General features: G+C 36.7%; 1 protein-coding gene across 5 annotated transcripts; it reads right to left on the bottom strand.

The window, feature by feature from the left end:
* Window positions 1–4,472: 4,472 nt before the first annotated feature.
* LOC135696645 (beta-galactosidase) lies at window positions 4,473–18,709 on the bottom strand. Of its 5 annotated transcripts, none has more exons than XM_065216110.2 (12): window positions 18,597–18,709; window positions 17,163–17,437; window positions 15,519–15,828; window positions 14,595–14,837; window positions 13,859–13,980; window positions 13,042–13,282; window positions 12,698–12,898; window positions 12,140–12,214; window positions 11,165–11,227; window positions 9,813–10,019; window positions 8,787–8,990; window positions 4,473–5,517 (listed from the first exon to the last, which is right to left on the bottom strand). In XM_065216110.2, the coding sequence occupies exons 2-11, from the start codon at window positions 17,402–17,404 to the stop codon at window positions 8,790–8,792; spliced, it is 1,905 nt and encodes a 634-aa protein (XP_065072182.2). In that variant the 5' UTR covers window positions 17,405–17,437; window positions 18,597–18,709; the 3' UTR covers window positions 4,473–5,517; window positions 8,787–8,789. The 5 variants fall into 5 exon arrangements, with proteins under 5 accessions (XP_065072182.2, XP_065072181.2, XP_065072180.2 ...); XM_065216109.2 differs by having other exon boundaries at window positions 18,466–18,602; XM_065216108.2 differs by lacking the exon at window positions 18,597–18,709 and adding an exon at window positions 18,352–18,577.
* Between the last annotated feature and the right edge of the window lie 460 nt (window positions 18,710–19,169).

Here is a 19,169-nt window from a genome sequence, read left to right as displayed (position 1 = left end):
TTTTAGATTTATTATAGGCAATATTAGGGATCTTTTTTGTTAGAAAAGTTGGATTCATAGCTAAAATTTACGATCAAGTTGATATTTTATAAATTCGGATTAAGTTAATATTAAGGAACTGTTAACTAATTTTTCTATTATTTATTTGTTTCGTGCATTTGTAATTTTTCCTAATAAATTTATTTGATGACAAATAGTTCCTCATTCAACAATAACTAATCTTGTAGTCAACAAAGAAATTCAAAAGTGCCTAAATTTTAAGATTTCAAAATTTAGTTGTTAAAAGAAATCTTAACGCAAACATAGCTACTGTGTTTAAATGTTATTTCAGAACATTTCCTGTCGCACAGGACGAATAATTCGATGACAATTTCAAATTTTTTCAAAGATCACACTCAGTTTTAAGTGTGAACCCTTGCAATGGTTGCCAGTTACACGAAGTATTACTTACGTTTCAGAATCTGCAGAGATTGGGCTGGATAGTAAAATTTTGAAGAATGATGGTCTTTGTTCGGGCTGTAAATACGGTGGGTTCCTTTTTTATAAAATATAGTACTTTTTTATGCTTCTTATCTCGATAATTTGGCAGCATAAGCTTTATTAGGCCATGGTACACAGGTGTGTAATGTATATCGTTTGCATTGCAATCGTACGAAGAAAGAGTCAGCAGGAGAAATCAGAGAAAGCCTTATGGTGAATGACATTATGTTCCTAAGAGTGGCAACAAAACAGATGGATCGAATCCTCAAACATTTCTTCTGGTTTAGTTAAATCAATTATATTCTAAAAGAAGTTTCTACAATGACTCTGTAAAAAGATTACATTAATCAGATTCACGCTAACATTTAACAACATGCTAGTTTTAAGAAATGCATATGCATAAGAAGGGAAGATATAGCAATTGAATCACAAGTGTTATACAAGCAGACAACTGAAGAGTAGGTAACATGCAAAGGTTTTAAAAAATCTTTTTTGGCAGCATATGACAGCCTTTTCAATAAAAATTAAAATCAAAGTAGTTCAAGAAATTCACTGAAATAGGAATCTGGAAGCAATAATAGAAGTTTTATGGGTTGAAGAGGCCTTTTTCCAAACGATATAAAGAAGCGCGAGATGAAAAAAAGCACTTCATCAAACATTAAAATCAACAAAAAACTAAAGATATTAGGAATTTAATTGTTCAATAATTGAGGACTGAAATATAAACTGAAACTCAAAGAAACTCAGAGTATCTAGAAAATTATTTACGGTCAAAAATTAGCTTGAAATTCTACATCAACAATAAAAATTCTGTTAAAAACATTTGCCAAAAAGTCTGAAAATTATGAAGTACACTTGCAAGTGAAAGGATCTTTACATTCAGTAGTTGTTGATACAGGAATTTGAGGTTTTGTGGAAGGCTGGTTTGATGGTAGACCTGATGGTTTGAAGGTTTGGCTTTGGTTTTGTATGGCTCTGTTTGGTCTGGTTGGGATAACGATACTGAATGTAAATCATTTTCCTGCAAGACTACACTTTTTTCGTGCATATAAAACTGTCTTTTTACGTTCTTCTCGGCCAGCAGCTCAAAACCTGTCTCAGTTTTGTTTCGTTTCAAAATATTCAAAAATTGCCAATAGTAGAGAAGTGCCATTTATCAAAACTTTTTTCACCTAAATCGTAATTTGAAATTTCGCATTATTAGCATAACAGCTTCACTAAGCTGTGAACATTTTCTAAACTGGTTTATCATATACTTCACATGAACTGTGCAATCTTGGTAATATTTTTAAGAAAAAGCCGTTTTATAAAAGCAAAGTTTAAAAGCATATACTTGATTAGATGGTTCTGCGTTTGTTATAAAAAACTTAGAAAAACGAAACTTTACAATGTCTGTTTATCCAAAAACAAGCATGATGCTCATTTTTGATAAACCTTGATTTAACATTGACAGAAAAAACCTAAAAGCACTGAGGAAATTGCTCACGTTTGCATAAATCCCAAGGGAAACGAAAACAATAGTTTGGGGCATAATGCATCTTGCTTTCAGAGACAATAAAAAGGGAATAAACATGGGGCATCTTGGTGCTTGCTGTCTTAGGCTTGCAGTATCCACATGTTGTTTGATTGTTACCGTAAAAATTTAACTGGAACTAATTTGAAAGTTGAACAATATGATTGCTTTCGAATCGAAGAATACACCCATCCTTCAAAGGATCTATATGATTTCTCGAAATTGCTCAAATTTAAGTTTGTTCTACTTAGTGAATGATATTAAAAGAATTAATTAGAAGAGCTTTGGAATCATCCAAATTTAAATTAAAATTGCACAAGCTAGAGCCTTAATCGAGTAGATTAAGAAATACTGATAGTAGTTCGTGATTCGAAGGGCAGAACTTCGCTTGCATGGAGATCAAAACTCCCTTGGGTAGCAGGCAAGCAAGGATGCCTGAATACCTTTGCATTTCTTTACCTTCAAAGAAATTATGCGTCAAGTTGATGTACGACAGGCTTGACTGGTTTTGTCGCTTTATCGATTGAGAACATCAGAAAAGTTAAGCACTATGTAAACATACACAAACTTAGAAGACTTTTTGCATGAATTATACCTTTGATGCATGAAAACTTGCTCTTCTATTGAAAAGTTTTTTCATTCGAGTTTGCTGGCTTCTGTATCGTCTTTTCAGATTTTGGAGAACATAAAGGGAAGGAGGCACGAGAAACAGGACAGAAGTCAGAAGATTCTGAAGATTTATGAACAATTTATTGAACAATCGAACTTATTATTATGGTAGATTAAAGAAAAGTCGTTAACTGGCAGCATCTCGCAGGATCTTTTTATGATCGATAAGGATTATTTAGGCGATAGGTAAGCCATCGTGCAATTGGAGATTAGAACATCAGGAGGACGTAGGGATCCAAGGTAAACTTCATTGAAATTTTTAGAAATTTAAGGTCCCTCTTAATCTCTTAGGCACACTCGATGACCCTAGCACATGGCAATACCTCGGCCGAAGCCTTTCTAGCAGTCAGATTAAACTTGTTAGGATTTTAGCATAATACTCCCATTACAATTGCTCACCTTAGGCCTTGAGGTATCCCCAACACCCTCCAGTAACCCACTTTTAAGAACACTTTTCCAAGCAATATAAACTCGTAACTTTAAAAGGATTTAGGTTACCTTAAAGACCTTTTATAGCACACCTAGCCCTTACATAAGGCGATATCAACGCATTCTATGTTTTTAGGACTAGGTCGCCCAGATACCCCCTTTTGCAGACCTCGATCATTAATTTCAATTTTTAGTATATTCCTCCTATTAGAATATCATTAGGTTCATACATTCGCATTTATAAAATCTAAATGTTGCGAGATATTGCCAAGTAACCGTACTTAGTTTAGCGTTGTAAGATTGAAAAGGTTTACTCTTCGGATGGATTTGAGCAAGGCGCCTGTTCTCATCTGTCTTTAGAGTAGCCCGTTTCTTTTCGTTTAACGTAGCATTAATCATTGTAATTAGTATACTTGTAGTTTATTATTATGCTTATAATTAGTTTGTAGTATGCTTAGGAGACTGTTTTCCGTGTTGCGTTAGGGGTTATGGCACGGCGTTTTAATCGGAGAGTTACCAAGAGGGCCTTCCCCTTCTTGTTAACTCTTTGCTTGAAACGCCATGTTTACATAACCCCTAACTCAACATTGGAAGGGTTTTCTTAGCACGGTGTTTTAATCAGAGGGTTAACATAGGGAACTTCTTTTTCCTCTTGTTAACCCTTTGCTTAAAACACCATGCTAAGACAAACCCCGACTGAAAACAGTCTCCTCGGCAAATAGAGTAGACATTAAATTGTAAGTAGAGTAAGATCGCTTGAATGAAGTGGAGAAAATCGAACTGGATTGTTTTCAACCCCCCGTGTTTCTACTGCTGCAGACGAGGCTATTTAACCCCCGTCTTTCTGTAAAACGAAAACGAGGCCAGGCGGGCAAAATAGAGGCATCTGATTGGCTACTGAACAAAAGAAAAACAATAAAGAAATAGCATACTCTGATTGGTCAATAGACAATAGAATAATTGAAATGGTGAGCTCTGATTGGTCGAGAATACAATGAAGCGGGAAAAAATGGCGTAATCTGATTGGCTAATAAACAATGGTGGCCCTCCGCGGCCAAGGGCTACCATAAAATTTGTATATTAGTAGGTGACGGCTCCCACCCGCAGCCACCAAAAGGGCTGAAATAGAGCAATTTGATTGGTTGAAAACAATGAACTGTCAATCATTTGCGGCTCCAAGCCGCCATTAGTTCAGCCACTGGTCGCGGCCAAGATTTTTGGCTGAAGACAATATAAAGCCGGGGGACTTTGCCACCAGAATCTCTGAAATTTTCAATAGAAATTCGGGGGAATATCTTTTGAATTCTCATTGTAATTATTGGAGACTTCCATTGAAATCTTTACTAAGTTTCAAGGATTAAACAAAGGAATAACAAATGAATTATAATGTATCTTTGTCATGAACACATTGAAAATTCTAGAAGGCTGGGGGTACATTCAATAGAATCAAAGGTAAAGTACAATAGGAAATCGGGGGTCAAATCAATAGGAACTAAGTAAAAATACAATAGAAAATCGGGGGTAAATTCAAAAGAATCTGAGATGAAATACAATAGAAAATCGGGGGTAAATTCAATAAAATCTTAGGTGAAATACAATAGAAAATCGGGGGTAAATTCAAAAGAATCTGAGGTGAAATACAATAGAAAATCGGGGGTAAATTCAATAGAATCTGAGGTAAAATACAATAGAAAATCGGGGGTAAATTCAATAAAATCTGAGGTGAAATACAATACAAAATCGGGGGTAAATTCAATAGAATCTGAGGTGAAATACAATAGAAAATCGGGGGTAAACTCAATAGAATCTGAGGTGAAATACAATAGAAAATTGGGGGTAAACTCAATAGAAAATTGAAGGAATTAAACAGCATGGAAATTGAATTCAAATAAACAACCAGGGGTAAATCCAATAAAATGCAAGATGGAATACAATGAGACGTTTTTAAGTTGAGTTTATGTGTAAGAATAGTAGTCAGATACTCGCATTAACCTGAAACTCGGGTAACTTTCTCAGAATCGTGTTGTTCTAAGCAAGTGCGTATGAAGACATGTATAAACGTTTTCTCGTTTGAGTAAACAGCTGTGGCCCGTTTTATGGTATTTACGAGACGTTTGAGGGAAATTCGGATGAAAAATAAGTTCTTTAATCGACTGAGGTGGGGGCAGAAACTGGAATCGCAATAACAACACTAACTTGAGTCTGTCGACAACTGGAGGTACGCGATATAATATTGGAAAAATTAGATGCAACAGAGACTGATAAATGTTTTACTAGTTTAAAAAACTACTTGATATAATTTGTCCACGGTGTTCAGAGTTCGTTGGGATTGTGCAATGTTCGGAAGGACTCCACGCGCAAGCGATCACAGGCACGGTCAAGTTAATATCTGGTGTTCTAAGCGTCTTCATGGCACACATAAGGAGCTACAAGTAGAAAAGACATGCATTTTATTAAGCAGCTGTCTTTATTGTTTTAATAATCAAGGAAGATCTATCCAAGGATTTACAAAAGCGATGCTTGATAAATTTTACAATTGCACAGAATGTTTACAAATGGCAGTGTTGTGTTTACTATTTCCGTTTTATCGCTGAGATTTGCATGGTATGATGAACTTTGGAACTTCTGATGAATAGAAGAAATGAAATATAAAGCATTGTGATTTATTAAATACATTGGGTCACTAAATTTGCGGGGCTGGGTTAACAGAACTGTGTGGGAGAGAAAGGAGAGGTAATTAAATTGCTTAGTTACTTACCAGAGTCATTTAGGAAAAATCAGCATTTTTAAATAAATATTATTCCATGAGCGATAGCACATTGTTTGTATCATTTAACAAATTCTCTTCTCAACTCTATCATTTCGACAACGCTAATTTCTTCGATGTTTTGGCAAGTTGTTTACAAAAACGATGAAACGTGGAGGTAGCTCTTTTGAAAACAAACAGAAAGAATTGTTTTGAAAACAAAGGGGAAATTTCTGCAACAAGCGTGCCCCTCACACTGTATTTGAAAGGGCGAGATCTGCATTGACGGGTTTTCAAAACTTGGTAGAGAATTTGAACTTCGGCTGCAAAATAAGGTTTTCATAGCGATGGAGTTGTAGAATGCTCTTGTGCGGACGGTTTCAGTTCAGTTGCTCATTTATAGTGTCTGCTTCATCATAACACAAAGCAAATTGTACACTGTAATATTTAGCATTGCTAATAGACAGAACTGAATGGGCCGTGGCGGCTACAGGGCTTGGCGGCCACGGCAGCCAATGATCCATATAAAGCCTATGTTGAAAATAGTGGGTATTTTGGAAATATTCTGTGAAATTTGTGACATAATATTGGACGGCTATGTAAAATATCAATTAATCCTAAGAATGTCAAGAAAGGTTGGCCAGCAAAAAATCTTCTGGCCTTAATCTTCAGCCCCACTCTTAACAATTCTCCTCTCGCTGCGGAACTGTATATTTTATTGATTCATTGCAAATTTCATATTGTATTTATTCTTTTTTAAAAAACTTTCTAGAATATCTTATAACTCTGAGATTTTTCATGCTGCCTTAGGGGAAAACCTCAGCGGCCAAAAATTTGCTTTCAGTTGATGACCCCAACGACCACAGTCTCGAATAACTTATGAGAAATTCTAGCGTTCAAAGATCGGGGGAATTAGGCTTCAAGCAAACAAGTAAGGAACTTCAATAAAAGCCTCAATTTTAATTTGAGGTCTTCTGCGAAAGGGGCGCGGTCTACCGTCTGAGGCTTAAAAAATTTAAAAGGAAAGGAGATACCTCTAACTAAATCGTTTTTGATGAAAATTTTTATAGAAAAGGACATAAGAGAGAATTTTTGCAATCTGGACTATATGCGTGCTATTCTATAACTCTAGTCATTTGTGTTATATAGTATTTTGTTTATTGCATCTTCTTATTCAAGACATTCATCTGGTCAAGAAGCTAAGGTGGGAAAGATTACAATAGGTGTACCTTTGTTTAATCTTTGTTTTATTAAAAACTATCAGAGGCCTTTGATTAAAACAATTTCCAGATCCTTGCATTAATATTTTCACGGACGTTTTCATGCATGCAGGCCAATTTACACCTGCCGGAAGAGCAACTCTAGATGTACATTATTTGCATCTATACTTAAACATATAGGCATTCTTTCTTCGTGCAACTATTTGAATACCAGGATTTATTGTTAGAATGACACCCTGTCTTTCAGGTATACTGGGTGTTTGAGCCTTGAAAGACACAAGTAAAGGCAAAAAGGTAATGTAAATTATTGGAGAAAGAAGGGGGCTCTCATTTTCTTCTTCCCCGATTTCCTTCTTCTCCTTGAGGGTTTTAGAGCCTTGAAAGACACAGGTAAAGGAAAAAGGGCAACGTAAATTATTGGAGATAGAAGGGGGCTCTCATTTTCTTCTTCCCCGATTTCCTTCTTCTCCTTGAGGGTTTTAGAGCCTTGAAAGACACAGGTAAAGGAAAAAGGGCAACGTAAATTATTGGAGACAGAAGGGGGCTCTCATTTTCTTCTTCCCCGATTTCCTTCTTCTCCTTGAGGGTTTTAGAGCCTTGAAAGACACAGGTAAAGGGAAAAGGGCAACGTAAATTATTGGAGACAGAAGGGGGCTCTCATTTTCTTCTTCCCCGATTTCCTTCTTCTCCTTGAGGGTTTTAGAGCCTTGAAAGACACAGGTAAAGGGAAAAGGGCAACGTAAATTATTGGAAAAAGAAGGGGGCTCCCATTTTCCTCTTCCCCGATTTCCTTCTTCTCCTTGAGGTTTTTAGAGCCTTGAAAGACACAGGTAAAGGAAAAAGGGCAACGTAAATTATTGGAGATAGAAGGGGGCTCTCATATTCTTCTTCCCCGATTTCCTTCTTCTCCTTGAGGGTTTTAGAGCCTTGAATAACACAAGTAAAGGCAAAAAGGTAATGTAAATTATTGGAGAAAGAAGGGGGCTCTCATATTCTTCTTCCCCGATTTCCTTCTTCTCCTTGAGGGTTTTAGAGCCTTGAAAGACACAGGTAAAGGAAAAAGGGCAACGTAAATTATTGGAGATAGAAGGGGGCTCTCATATTCTTCTTCCCCGATTTCCTTCTTCTCCTTGAGGGTTTTAGAGCCTTGAATAACACAAGTAAAGGCAAAAAGGTAATGTAAATTATTGGAGATAGAAGGGGGCTCTCATATTCTTCTTCCCCGATTTCCTTCTTCTCCTTGAGGGTTTTAGAGCCTTGACAGACACAGGTAAAGGAAAAAGGGCAACGTAAATTATTGGAGATAGAAGGGGGCTCTCATTTTCTTCTTCCCCGATTTCCTTCTTCTCTATGAGGGTGTTAGAGCTTTGAAAGACACAGGTAAAGGCAAAAGGGCAGTGTAAATTATTGGAGACAGACGGGGGCTCTCATTTTCTTCTTCCCCGATTTCCTTCTTCTCTATAAGGGTGTTAGAGCCTTGACAGACACAGGTAAAGGAAAAAGGGCAACGTAAATTATTGGAGACAGACGGGGGCTCTCATTTTCTTCTTCCCCGATTTCCTTCTTCTCTATGAGGGTGTTAGAGCCTTGACAGACATAGGTAAGGGAAAAAGGGCGATGTTTATTACTGGAGATAGCATGCTTCCTCTAATTTAATTACACGAGACTTTGCTACTAAAGATATCTTAGAGATAGACAGTTAGAAATTTTTTTTATGGATTTTGCTTACCTTTTAATCTTTCCAAATTGGTTTATCCACAAACTCGATAATCGCGTCAGTCGAATCTTTGATTAGTCCATCAACTTCGAAGAGCATAACACGATTCATTTCAGGCATTTTCTTTATGGCACTAAGTGGAACAAACAAGGTTTGCTGGGGTCCCATTGGGGTCCAATATCTGCCGATGTTGAAGTTGTTAACGAATGCCTGACCCTGAAAGACAATAGAGGATTATCAAGAACCAAATATTTATGCATAAAAAAGCCAAAAGAAAACGAAATCTGAAATATAAAACTAACCAATGATCACAGGCTGGGTGGCAGGTAAACAAAGCATTAAAGTTTATAAAGATTTCGTGCAACTTTACTATCAAAACAGTGGCTTTCTTAATTAAAATATGCAACTCCAAAAAATTCCCGAAGCAAATTACGGGTTGAGACACTTAAAGTCTTTTGAGGGACTCCTTGTACTAAAAGCCAAGAAAAAGATTATTTATTCTAAGGTTTTAAGTACATACTTAAAGTTTTTAGGTTGGAGTGGGTTGATGCTAAAGCTTCTAATCATAAGGGGTTTTGCTTGTTTAGGCCTAGCAATTTTAAAGTAACTTTTGGAATTGACACTCGTAGAACTGATATTAAACACTACTAGAGTAGAGGGGTTCTCTTCTCTCTTGTTCAAACGTCAATGGATTTGCACTATTTGCAAGCACATGAAAGTATCTGAGGATATAGACCTGTGAGGTCCAATAGAGGAAGCAGGTTACAAAACTGAAGAGAGCGTGCTAGCTCCATTTTTATTACTAAAAATAACTTTCCCAGATTCACATAAATTGTTAAAGTCCTAAAGTCTTTCACAGATCATATCAATCTATGACAACAAATAAGTTATCATCCTTCGTAAAATGAAATTGGTTCCCCAATGATATTTGAAGGGGCTGTAGGCTAATTTACAAGGGAGCTAGATATAAAACATAGTTTTTGAGCCTCTCGTTCATATAACAGGAAATGTCAAAGAAAAAAGACAATGGTGGCTTACCTTTGTAAATAAGGATGTCTTCATAAACGTATCATTAACTTCATTGGCAGAAAATTCACCGAAATAAAAGCTCGGGATCCCATTTGTATCATGTGAAGTCGTTTCTATGCTGTCCAATGGAATTCGAGCAGTATTGTTTAAAGGAAGTGGGAAGATTTCCCAGTTTTCAAGGATCTCGCCATTCAATGTTACATTACCAATAATACCCTGGAACAAAAGGGGTACAGCCTTAAGGATATGTTGAGGGGACGTGTTTAAATATTGTAATGAGTTACAAGTTACGAGTGACTAGTTACGACTAACAAGTTACAAGGAAAATGGCTATTGGTTGGAAGAGTTCTAACTCACCAATATGATTAACATAGTATATTTATTGCTCACTCATATAAGCATTAAATGGTACACTTTAAATACACATATGATGCCATTGATACAGTAAATTTTTTTTATATATAGCAGAAACTTGTGCGGTCAGAGTAACTGTTGCTGTAGCTGTAGGGAGGTATCAGATGTCACGAGGCACGTTGTACAAGCAATAGGGAAGCCAGTGGGATAAGATTGGGGGGTGGAGCTTGAGCCTGAGAAAATAGGGGGTCCACGCCCTTTTGAACGCCAGGAAAGGCCCTTTTTAAAGAGATTTTTTGACATTGAGGGGGGGGCATCCTTACCCTCTTGCCTCCACCTCGCTACGTGTGTATAAGGATGTGACTACAAGATAGCCATATTGGAATAGAATTACTCTTCTGCTACCTACGAATGGATGTTTCACTGCATCTTGAAATGATTCTCCAATTGAAAACAAGAGTACTACATTGGTTATGTAGAGAAGTTTTAAGACTCTATAGCCCCAGCCTTTCCAAATACTTTATTATTTAAACAGATGTGTGCCATGCTGAATTTACAATTTTAGATTGGGTTGTTAAGAGCCCCTGAAAATGTATCAGGAAGGGTGCGGGTATAGTCCAACAATCACATCCCTTCTCTATTCAAAAATAGAGCATACGTACTTCTAAAGCAGCGATATCAATATTGAACCTGCTTGCAGCCTTAACTATTTCCATCACATCATTGACATGAATCGTTAAATAGTCAATGTGACTTTGGTATCAGTTTATCGATCTTTGACACAGTAGACACTTGTGAGCTACAAAAATATTTGCCATAATCTACTAGCCAGCAGTCAGTAAAATGACGATTCTCTCAGTCAAAATGAAGGGAACAGCCCAGCGTATATTTTTTGTTTTGACACATTTTGCTTAAGTTTGAAAATATTTTTGAGAACAGTCTTTTTACAGAACGAATGTCAACTAACTACTCAAGCTCAAAAACGTAGAGATCCGCAAATAGGTTACCTTTGGGTCGTAAAGGCTAGTGAATGAGCCATACTTGTAGTTTACTCTTCCTTGGTTTTCAACCTGAGAAAAAAGATTAACTTTCAGATTAAAAAAAAGAATTTAAAAAAAAATAAATAATTCAAAATAAGTCCTTGAAAATATTAAGACAATCAGGATTACCCACAAGAACTTTTTAAAAACCGATTCGCACACGAGAGACTAAAAAAAGTTCGATATGAATGTGTATCAAAAATCAGTTACAAATGACCTGTTGATTGTATATGTGTAAAACTTGGAACTGCAAATTAGAACTGTCCTGCTCTACACCCCAATATGTGTACAGCTCTGCTTGTACAGAATCGAGAAATTTATAATCGACGTGCAAGCACTAATATTTCCGTTATCAACAAAATAAGCAAGTAAAAATATGAAGACAATAAATACAATTTCATCTATGCACGATTAAGCAGTAAACCCAAAACGCAGACATGGAAAATGGGAAGTGATTTCTTACAATGCACTCATATGATAAATTGACCTAATTTAGGAACATTGTGTTCAGAAATGTGATCCATCAAATAAGGGTTCAAAAACGCAATTTCAACAAGTACTGTACCAAACTCAGAAAAGACCGTCTCAAACCTGGCACATGCTAATAAGCCTTTGGAAGGTAAATCTTGCCCCTAAAAGCTTCCTAATACCCCAAGTACAAAACCGCATCAATTAAATGAATACGTCACAAATTTAGAAAGTTTGGGAGGTCCATTCGTAAGATAAAGCATTCACTATGAGCAATTTCAAAAGGGCGGGTTTCGTTCCTGGCACTCTAGCCCATCAAATGGTATTAGAATTTCTCAACACCCCGCACCTACATATTGCTATTCTCTTGTAAAAGCTATTTCATGCATTCTTCATAGCTAGAAGCACCATTTCACAGTAAATTAACCAAATATAATAACCAACAATTCAATGATAACATGCAACCAGCCTTACTAGAATATCTAGTTCTTGTCCTGAATTGATGACAGCTTCAATATTATCACCTCGATTCAATCTAGATTGCAAAACCTGTCAAAACAAGACATCAATACATAAGATATTCAATAAATAGCTTGACATTTTCATATGGTGACGCCCCCCCCCCCCCTCTGAACAATGATACTAATATTTAACAATATCCGGAACAATTTCTATCATTCATTCTCATCTACATAGCCTTTTATTCAGTACACCGGTATTTTAAGTTCAACATTATGTGTGAACTTGCAGAAGATCGGAATATCCTGCAAGTACATATGTTCTCTTGCTGTCTGGCTTGTTATAATGGGGTCAAAGTCAGATCAGGTGTGTAGGTCACGTTGTGAGCTGTTTTTTACAATCGTGTTTATTTCCGCAAAAATGGACAGTATAAAAGTTTTTGTGGAGAAGAAATCGTTGAAATAAAGACAATGTTAATCACTAATGTTTATTCGGTGACTCTTAAAAGATCTCCGTAAAGCAGCTGGAAATGGTAACTAACATATGCAGTAAAATACTTCAAAATCAAGATACCTTGTCAACCATGATCACTGATCGATCACGAAGTGCATCAATTTTGATCGTGATTGTGTTTGATAGATCACTCGAAACAATTTTTGTTCTGTATAAAATGAATCCATAGCTTTGGTCAAGATCTTCCATTGATTTCGGATACTGTGATTTGACTGGTCCATCTGGGGTAAGGTATGACAATGCATCAAATATTGTAATCATCTGTAAAAAATGGAAAATATATTAAGGCTTCCCTGTTCACAAAACAAAAAAGGGAATCTTCCAGCAATTCATACAGTCTCCTTGAACTATAGACCATATAAAAAGCATATAATAGTATTACGATATAAATTAGTGGCGCTAACCTTTGGTAAAGAAACTTTCCCATATGCAACTTTTGGCGTTGGTCCTGGCACAGGCATTTGGGGGATTTCCAAGTACTTGGAAATAAGCTTCCTCAAGGCAAAATACTTCTCAGTTGGATCTCCCGCCTCTGAAAGTGGTGCATCGTAGTCATAACTGGTTGGCTCTGGTTGAAACTCCCCGTCTTTCATTAGTTCAGCGCCATTCGTAAAGCCAAAGTTGGTGCCACCCTCAAACATATACCTGTCAAAAATATCAATATACAGGCACACTGAGTTGTATTATGGCATGCATCTTGTCCCGAATTACAAAGGAAGTATAGGTTTGAAAGTTTTCAACTGTTGGAAAATTGACAGAATCCTCAAAAAAGTTTAAATCTTTTAGAAGCTAATGAGTACTTTAAAATTCATAGTAATAATTCTGAGCTTCAATAATAGTCTACAAAGAAGGGATCTAGAAACAGGAGAGCCCAACAGACTGATTTCTAAAGTCATGAAAAAGATAAAAAAATCGCAGAAGAAAATGTATTGCGGTAAGCAAAACTCGAGAGCAGTGGTGTTTTGTCCTTTCTTATTTGGAGGAATATGAAATTTCTCACATGGTTAAAGAGGTTTGTCAAGTAAGGCTCGACATCTTCACTTCGATCATCACTAAACGGTCGTAGTGTCTACATTTTCTTAGAGAATCAAGGTGTAAAAAGAGGCTGATGATCCAAAATACCATGGTGAAGTATTTATAGAAGGAAAAGGGGGGTACACGTCACAAGGCTATGGAAACACGAGGAAAATTTATTAGAAGATTTTAGGAGGAAAAACTTACAAGTTAACAGATGCATTTTGCTGAAGTACTATGTCAAGCTGATCAACAACGAGTTCGGTGGCTCTCTTTTGATGTGGCTCCCCCCAATGATCCAGCCATCCAGTGTAATATTCTGTGTTTACCTAAACGTATATAATTGTGTTTCCTCGTGAAGTAAAGCTGTAAGCTTTCAAATAATGAATCATATCAAACCAAAGTTAAAAAGAATCCATTTTTGGAGCCCAGCACGGTTCTGTTCGAAGGTTTGTGCAGTTTGTTGGAGCCAATATTAAGCTAAACCATAAAATCCCATTGTAGGGTAATCTATTCAAAACAGCTTATAATCGCATTTCTTTAATTTTTGTCGAAATTTTGAACATCTTTATTGTCTTCTTTATATTGCTCTAAAGCGCAGAAGTTCAATGGAGTTTCGTTTGCAGACGAAAATCATGTTTTTATTCAATATCGATTTATTCTTTGTAATTTTCTACAATAGCAATGGCAAAAAGCAACTTATGTTTACCTCGAGGATATTTTAATAAAGCTAACAGATGCTGCTAACTGAAAAAGACTCAATTAAAGCAAAACTTGTAAACTTGGGTTATTACCAGTTGATAAAACATGCACTTCAGTTAACTGCAAGTACCTTAAATGTCATCTCATAATTACTGGACTTAAAACTCCATCGAAAAACTGGTATTCCACATATAAAGCGTAAGAGCTGAGAAAGTAGAAATCAGTGTCATAAATCACTAACTAAAGGCCCCTTTGGCTGTAGTTTCCTCAATATATCAAATCCATGGGCAACATCCTTTGTTGGTCCGAAATCAACAGTTCTAAACGTGGTAGAAAGACTTCCGCATTTAAGCTCATTTTCCCGGAATCCATCATCAACAGAGAACAAGACAACACTTGATTCAAGGTACTTTGTGTAGAACTGCTGCAACTGTTCCAAGTAAACTTTGTCACATGCAAAATAACTTCCATACTCATTTTCAATCTGGAAAAGAAAAGCAAAGCCAATAATGAACAGAAGGAGATCAAAAACATTGTAGGTTTATATGGACTTAAAATGAAAATAGCCCTTTCATAAAGTGCTCTATACCATAAAGGCAAGGCTGTACAACCTTTCAGTGTTTGGAACAAGACAGTTCTTAGTTGCTACTCTGAGTTTCACTTCCCCTCTTAATGCAATCTCATCCAGCAACTGTTCACTGATAATAGCACCAAACTCTGAGCAGCAAATCACAGCCATCCTGATCTGAACACCAAAGGCATAGACTGTACAAGGCACAGACTTGTAAATAATTGACAAAAACTTTTGGAGATGTATTAAATTGAATTTGATTTTCAGTTACCAGCAAAAACCTTCCTTAAACAATTTTAAATATTTTGTTTTCTTTGTAAAAGTTGATAAATCAACATCAAAAACTGTATAAATCACAGATAATAAATTGAAATATATTTATTAATTTACCTTACTTTTAAAATTATTTTATTATTTTACTTTTGCATAAATAATTTTTTAAAAATGACTTCCTAACTTAATCAATTGTTCCTTCTTTTTCAATCTTGAATCATTGGATATTGACTGCCTTTATAAACTTCTATAAATGTCTGTGAACAGAAGAAAAATAAAGAGATCAAACATCAAAACATAGAGATTGCTTTATGTGAATACCTGGAGCATGACAACTGGTCCTCCATTACAATAGACAAATGGCCTAAGCTTTGGGAGAAGCACTGCATACCAATCTTGGACAGCTTTCATGAAGAATTCATCCTTTGATGTCCTTAGCTTGATGTCTTTCTTCTTTAGAAGCCACCATGGAAGTCCACCAAAATCTCGCTCAGCATCAATAAAAGGCCCTGGTCTTAAAATAACCAACAAGCCATTCTTCTGCGCCAATTTGATGAACTCAAATATGTCATTCTCTCCCGAAAAGTCATATTGACCAGGAGTTTGTTCATGGACATGCCAAGCTATGTAGCTGAAACAATACACTAGAATCTATGAATACTCACTACAACACAAACAACAAATTATTGTCTTAAACTTAAATGTTGAAAACTTTCTGATATACTGTTGCTGTAAGTTTAAAAGGTGGTATCAAAAAGAAAAACCAGTCTACAGCCGACTGTTTGAGGTGTCAGTGTTTTTTTTACTTGCAATTCTGTGGGATGGCATGCAGTCTGCCAAAACCTCAGCACTGCTTTGTAGTGTGGTCTTTGGTGATATTGCTTAAGAACTGTCAAGTCGCTAAGACTCATTTGTACCTCTTTTCACACTTTACTACCTCCCACATGCATGGTTGCCTGCACAAGATTAGGGCAGGAGGGGCAGTGTTGATGCCGAAGGCAAATCGTTGAATTTTTCTATTAACACAATCGAGCATTCCTAGGTGGGAGGGAGGCAAGGGTGGGGTAATATAATAGAATATTAACTTGAATATGCGCCACCCATATAGTTGGGTTTTTTACCATCAAAGATTCTAAACATAAAGAAAATGTTGACGAAATTACCCATAAATGAAAATGGTTATTAAATGGCCTTGTCACTCATTATTCAAAATATTTGGTTTAATAAAAATCATAGCTGCTATAAATGAGCTGGATGTAAAATTTTGATTGCCCCCTAAGTTTTTATACCGATTTATCCTCCTTAGGTTCCTGGAGTACTTCTGAGGGTACACATCTTTTGTTTATCATTTATTATCTTTGCCGCTCTCCCTATGTGGCCGACCTTGTCACAGACAAACTTTTCATTCTCTGCATTTTTGTGCTAGTGTTATCATCATTCTAGTATTTTCTAATAGATATTAACATAACGAGAGTAGTCAAAGTGGTCATCATATTTCAGGGCACTTCTTGCCCCCTTTGCCCCCCCTTTGAAGAGGACAGCTGCCCCTCCAGCCCCCCTTGTGTAGGCGCCCTTGCCCACATGCATTGCCACTGACAGCCTAATTGCTGACTATAGGTCAGCTTTAGGTCCTCATTCAGTCTAGCTGTACTGATGAGCCCTGACATAGGGTGAAACCGGTCTACAACTGACTGCTTGAGGTGTCAGTGGTTTTCTTAACTTCTCACATGAAAAAAATCTATGTAGACAAAGAATGGTATAGAAAATAGAGAATACAAACTGGTGGTATTTACTCTCTTTTGCTAATCAAATCACATCTGCCAGTGGTTTGAAAGCATTTTTCTATACTATAAGACTGAACAAACAAGTACCAATGGAAAAGTAATATTAGGGTATAAGGTTAAAAAGAGCTAATAAGGTAAAAAACTATAACTTCACTAGCACGTTGAGCTACAAATGGCTTACCTTTCAACTACATTTAATCCTGCTGCTCGCATTTTCTTGAGACGGTCATTCCAGTGGCATCTTGGCACCCGGAAATAATGCATTGATCCAGATATATACCGAAATGGCTTACCATCTTTGCAGAAACAGTTATTGTCTTTGTCAATAGTGAAACTCGGACTTTGGTTTGATGCCATGTTTAATGCAATGAAAACAAGGCAGATGAAGAGAGAGCAGAATAACTTGTATTGAAGAGGAGGCATTTGCCTTCACAGAAACGTCACTTTGGAAATAGCCTATAAAAAAGGAGAAAAATTATCTATCAGAAAGATAAACATGCATAATGGATGACATTTTCAGATAATTGTGAGGGGATGATATGGAGCATTTTGAAACCAAAAAGGTTCCCTCATAAATAATTATTCCATTTGACATCATGGTTGTTCCTGAATATTGTGCAGTTTCAATAAATGTACACAAATATACCTTTTGCACTCAGTAAAAAAACTGAGAAATTGGTACATCTGTAAAGAACGCACTCCTGTTTAACAAACAGTCAAAGAAGAAGATCAATACCAACCTGTTGTCTATTTATAACATATCATATGGTGGGTCACAAGATCTTGATGACTGTGCCAATAATATTTGATAGAAACCACACTGAAGACATGATCAGAGATTGGCAGGTGTACAAATAAAACCAGAATCCACTAATTTGAACTTTCTTCAAATTTTTTTTATTCTTTAATGTTCCACACTTTTCTTTCGCAATTCACAAAACAAAGAAGTATTATCTAAAATGTCCAGTGTTGCATTTTCCCAACACAGCAAACTTTTAAAATGAGAGCAAGAGTGCTAAGCCCCTTGTTAAAGGGGGAAAGTGTCAAAAAACATACTGTCAAATCAGGTAAGAAGCAAAAGCCAAAAGTATCACAAGGAATTTCTTACCCATAGATAGGAATTTCTTACCCTTGGTCAAGTGACCCCCGTGGGAGCTTCTTGCTGTTTGCAAAAAAATTTAAACGCCCCAATATCGTTTAATACCACTACACCCATACATCAATTATTACCTTTAGATAAGCTCACATAAATTTAGTATCATAATCATTAAGGCCTCAAAATCGTAAATGCCTCAAAATCGCATATTTACAATCTGAATACAAAATCCAATCATCATGAACTTTTTACATTAAAAAGTAAAAAATAACACCTGTGGCATATTGCCTGCAACGGATACCCACAAGATCCTTTTAATGCCGTTGTAAAATGCTGGTATTCGCTGCAGATCTTTTCATTAAATATAAGGCATTAATGATCCTGTTACCTTCATCAAAGATCCATCGCAATTTCGCTTTCTTTTTGGTTTTATTTGAGACACAGTACGATTGAATTTAGACAGCATGGCATAAAACCGTTTAAACACAGACGAGAACAATAAACACAATGCAAACTTACCATCATATTACTAGACCACCCTCTCCTGCCAAACAAAACATTTTTGTCTGGCCATTGAATAAAACAAATATTTTATGGTCTGGCTTACCACTTCCTGTTTTCAAGCCGAGATGAGAACTTGCCCTGCGCAGAATATCTTTTTTGGTAATTTCAAGAGATGGTGCATCTCATAAAGACGGTGCATCTCAAACATTTCCATTCAAATAAAGCAGCAACGAAAGTACGACAAATTATAGCGGAAAACACTACCATCTTATATAGGAGAGGAGAGGAGAGGAGAGGAGAGGAGAGGAGAGGAGAGGAGAGGAGAGGAGAGGAGAGGAGAGGAGAGGGGAGGAGAGGAGAGGAGAGGAGAGGAGAGGAGAGGAGAGGAGAGGAGAGGAGAGGAGAGGAGAGGAGAGGAGAGGAGAGGAGAGGAGGGGAGAGGAGAGGAGAGGAGAGGAGAGGAGGGGAGAGAAGAGGAGAGGAGAGGAGAGGAGGGGAGAGGAGAGGAGGGGAGAGGAGAGGAGAGGAGGGGAGAGAAGAGGAGAGGAGAGGAGGGGAGAGGAGAGGAGAGGAGAGGAGGGGAGAGGA

Source organism: Rhopilema esculentum, chromosome 18 (genome assembly GCF_057945365.1).
Source record: "Rhopilema esculentum isolate cy_ngs chromosome 18, ASM5794536v1, whole genome shotgun sequence".
NCBI lineage: Eukaryota > Metazoa > Cnidaria > Scyphozoa > Rhizostomeae > Rhizostomatidae > Rhopilema > Rhopilema esculentum.
The sequence above is the reverse complement of the archived record's forward strand: the minus strand, read 5'-3'. Positions and strand labels throughout refer to the sequence as shown.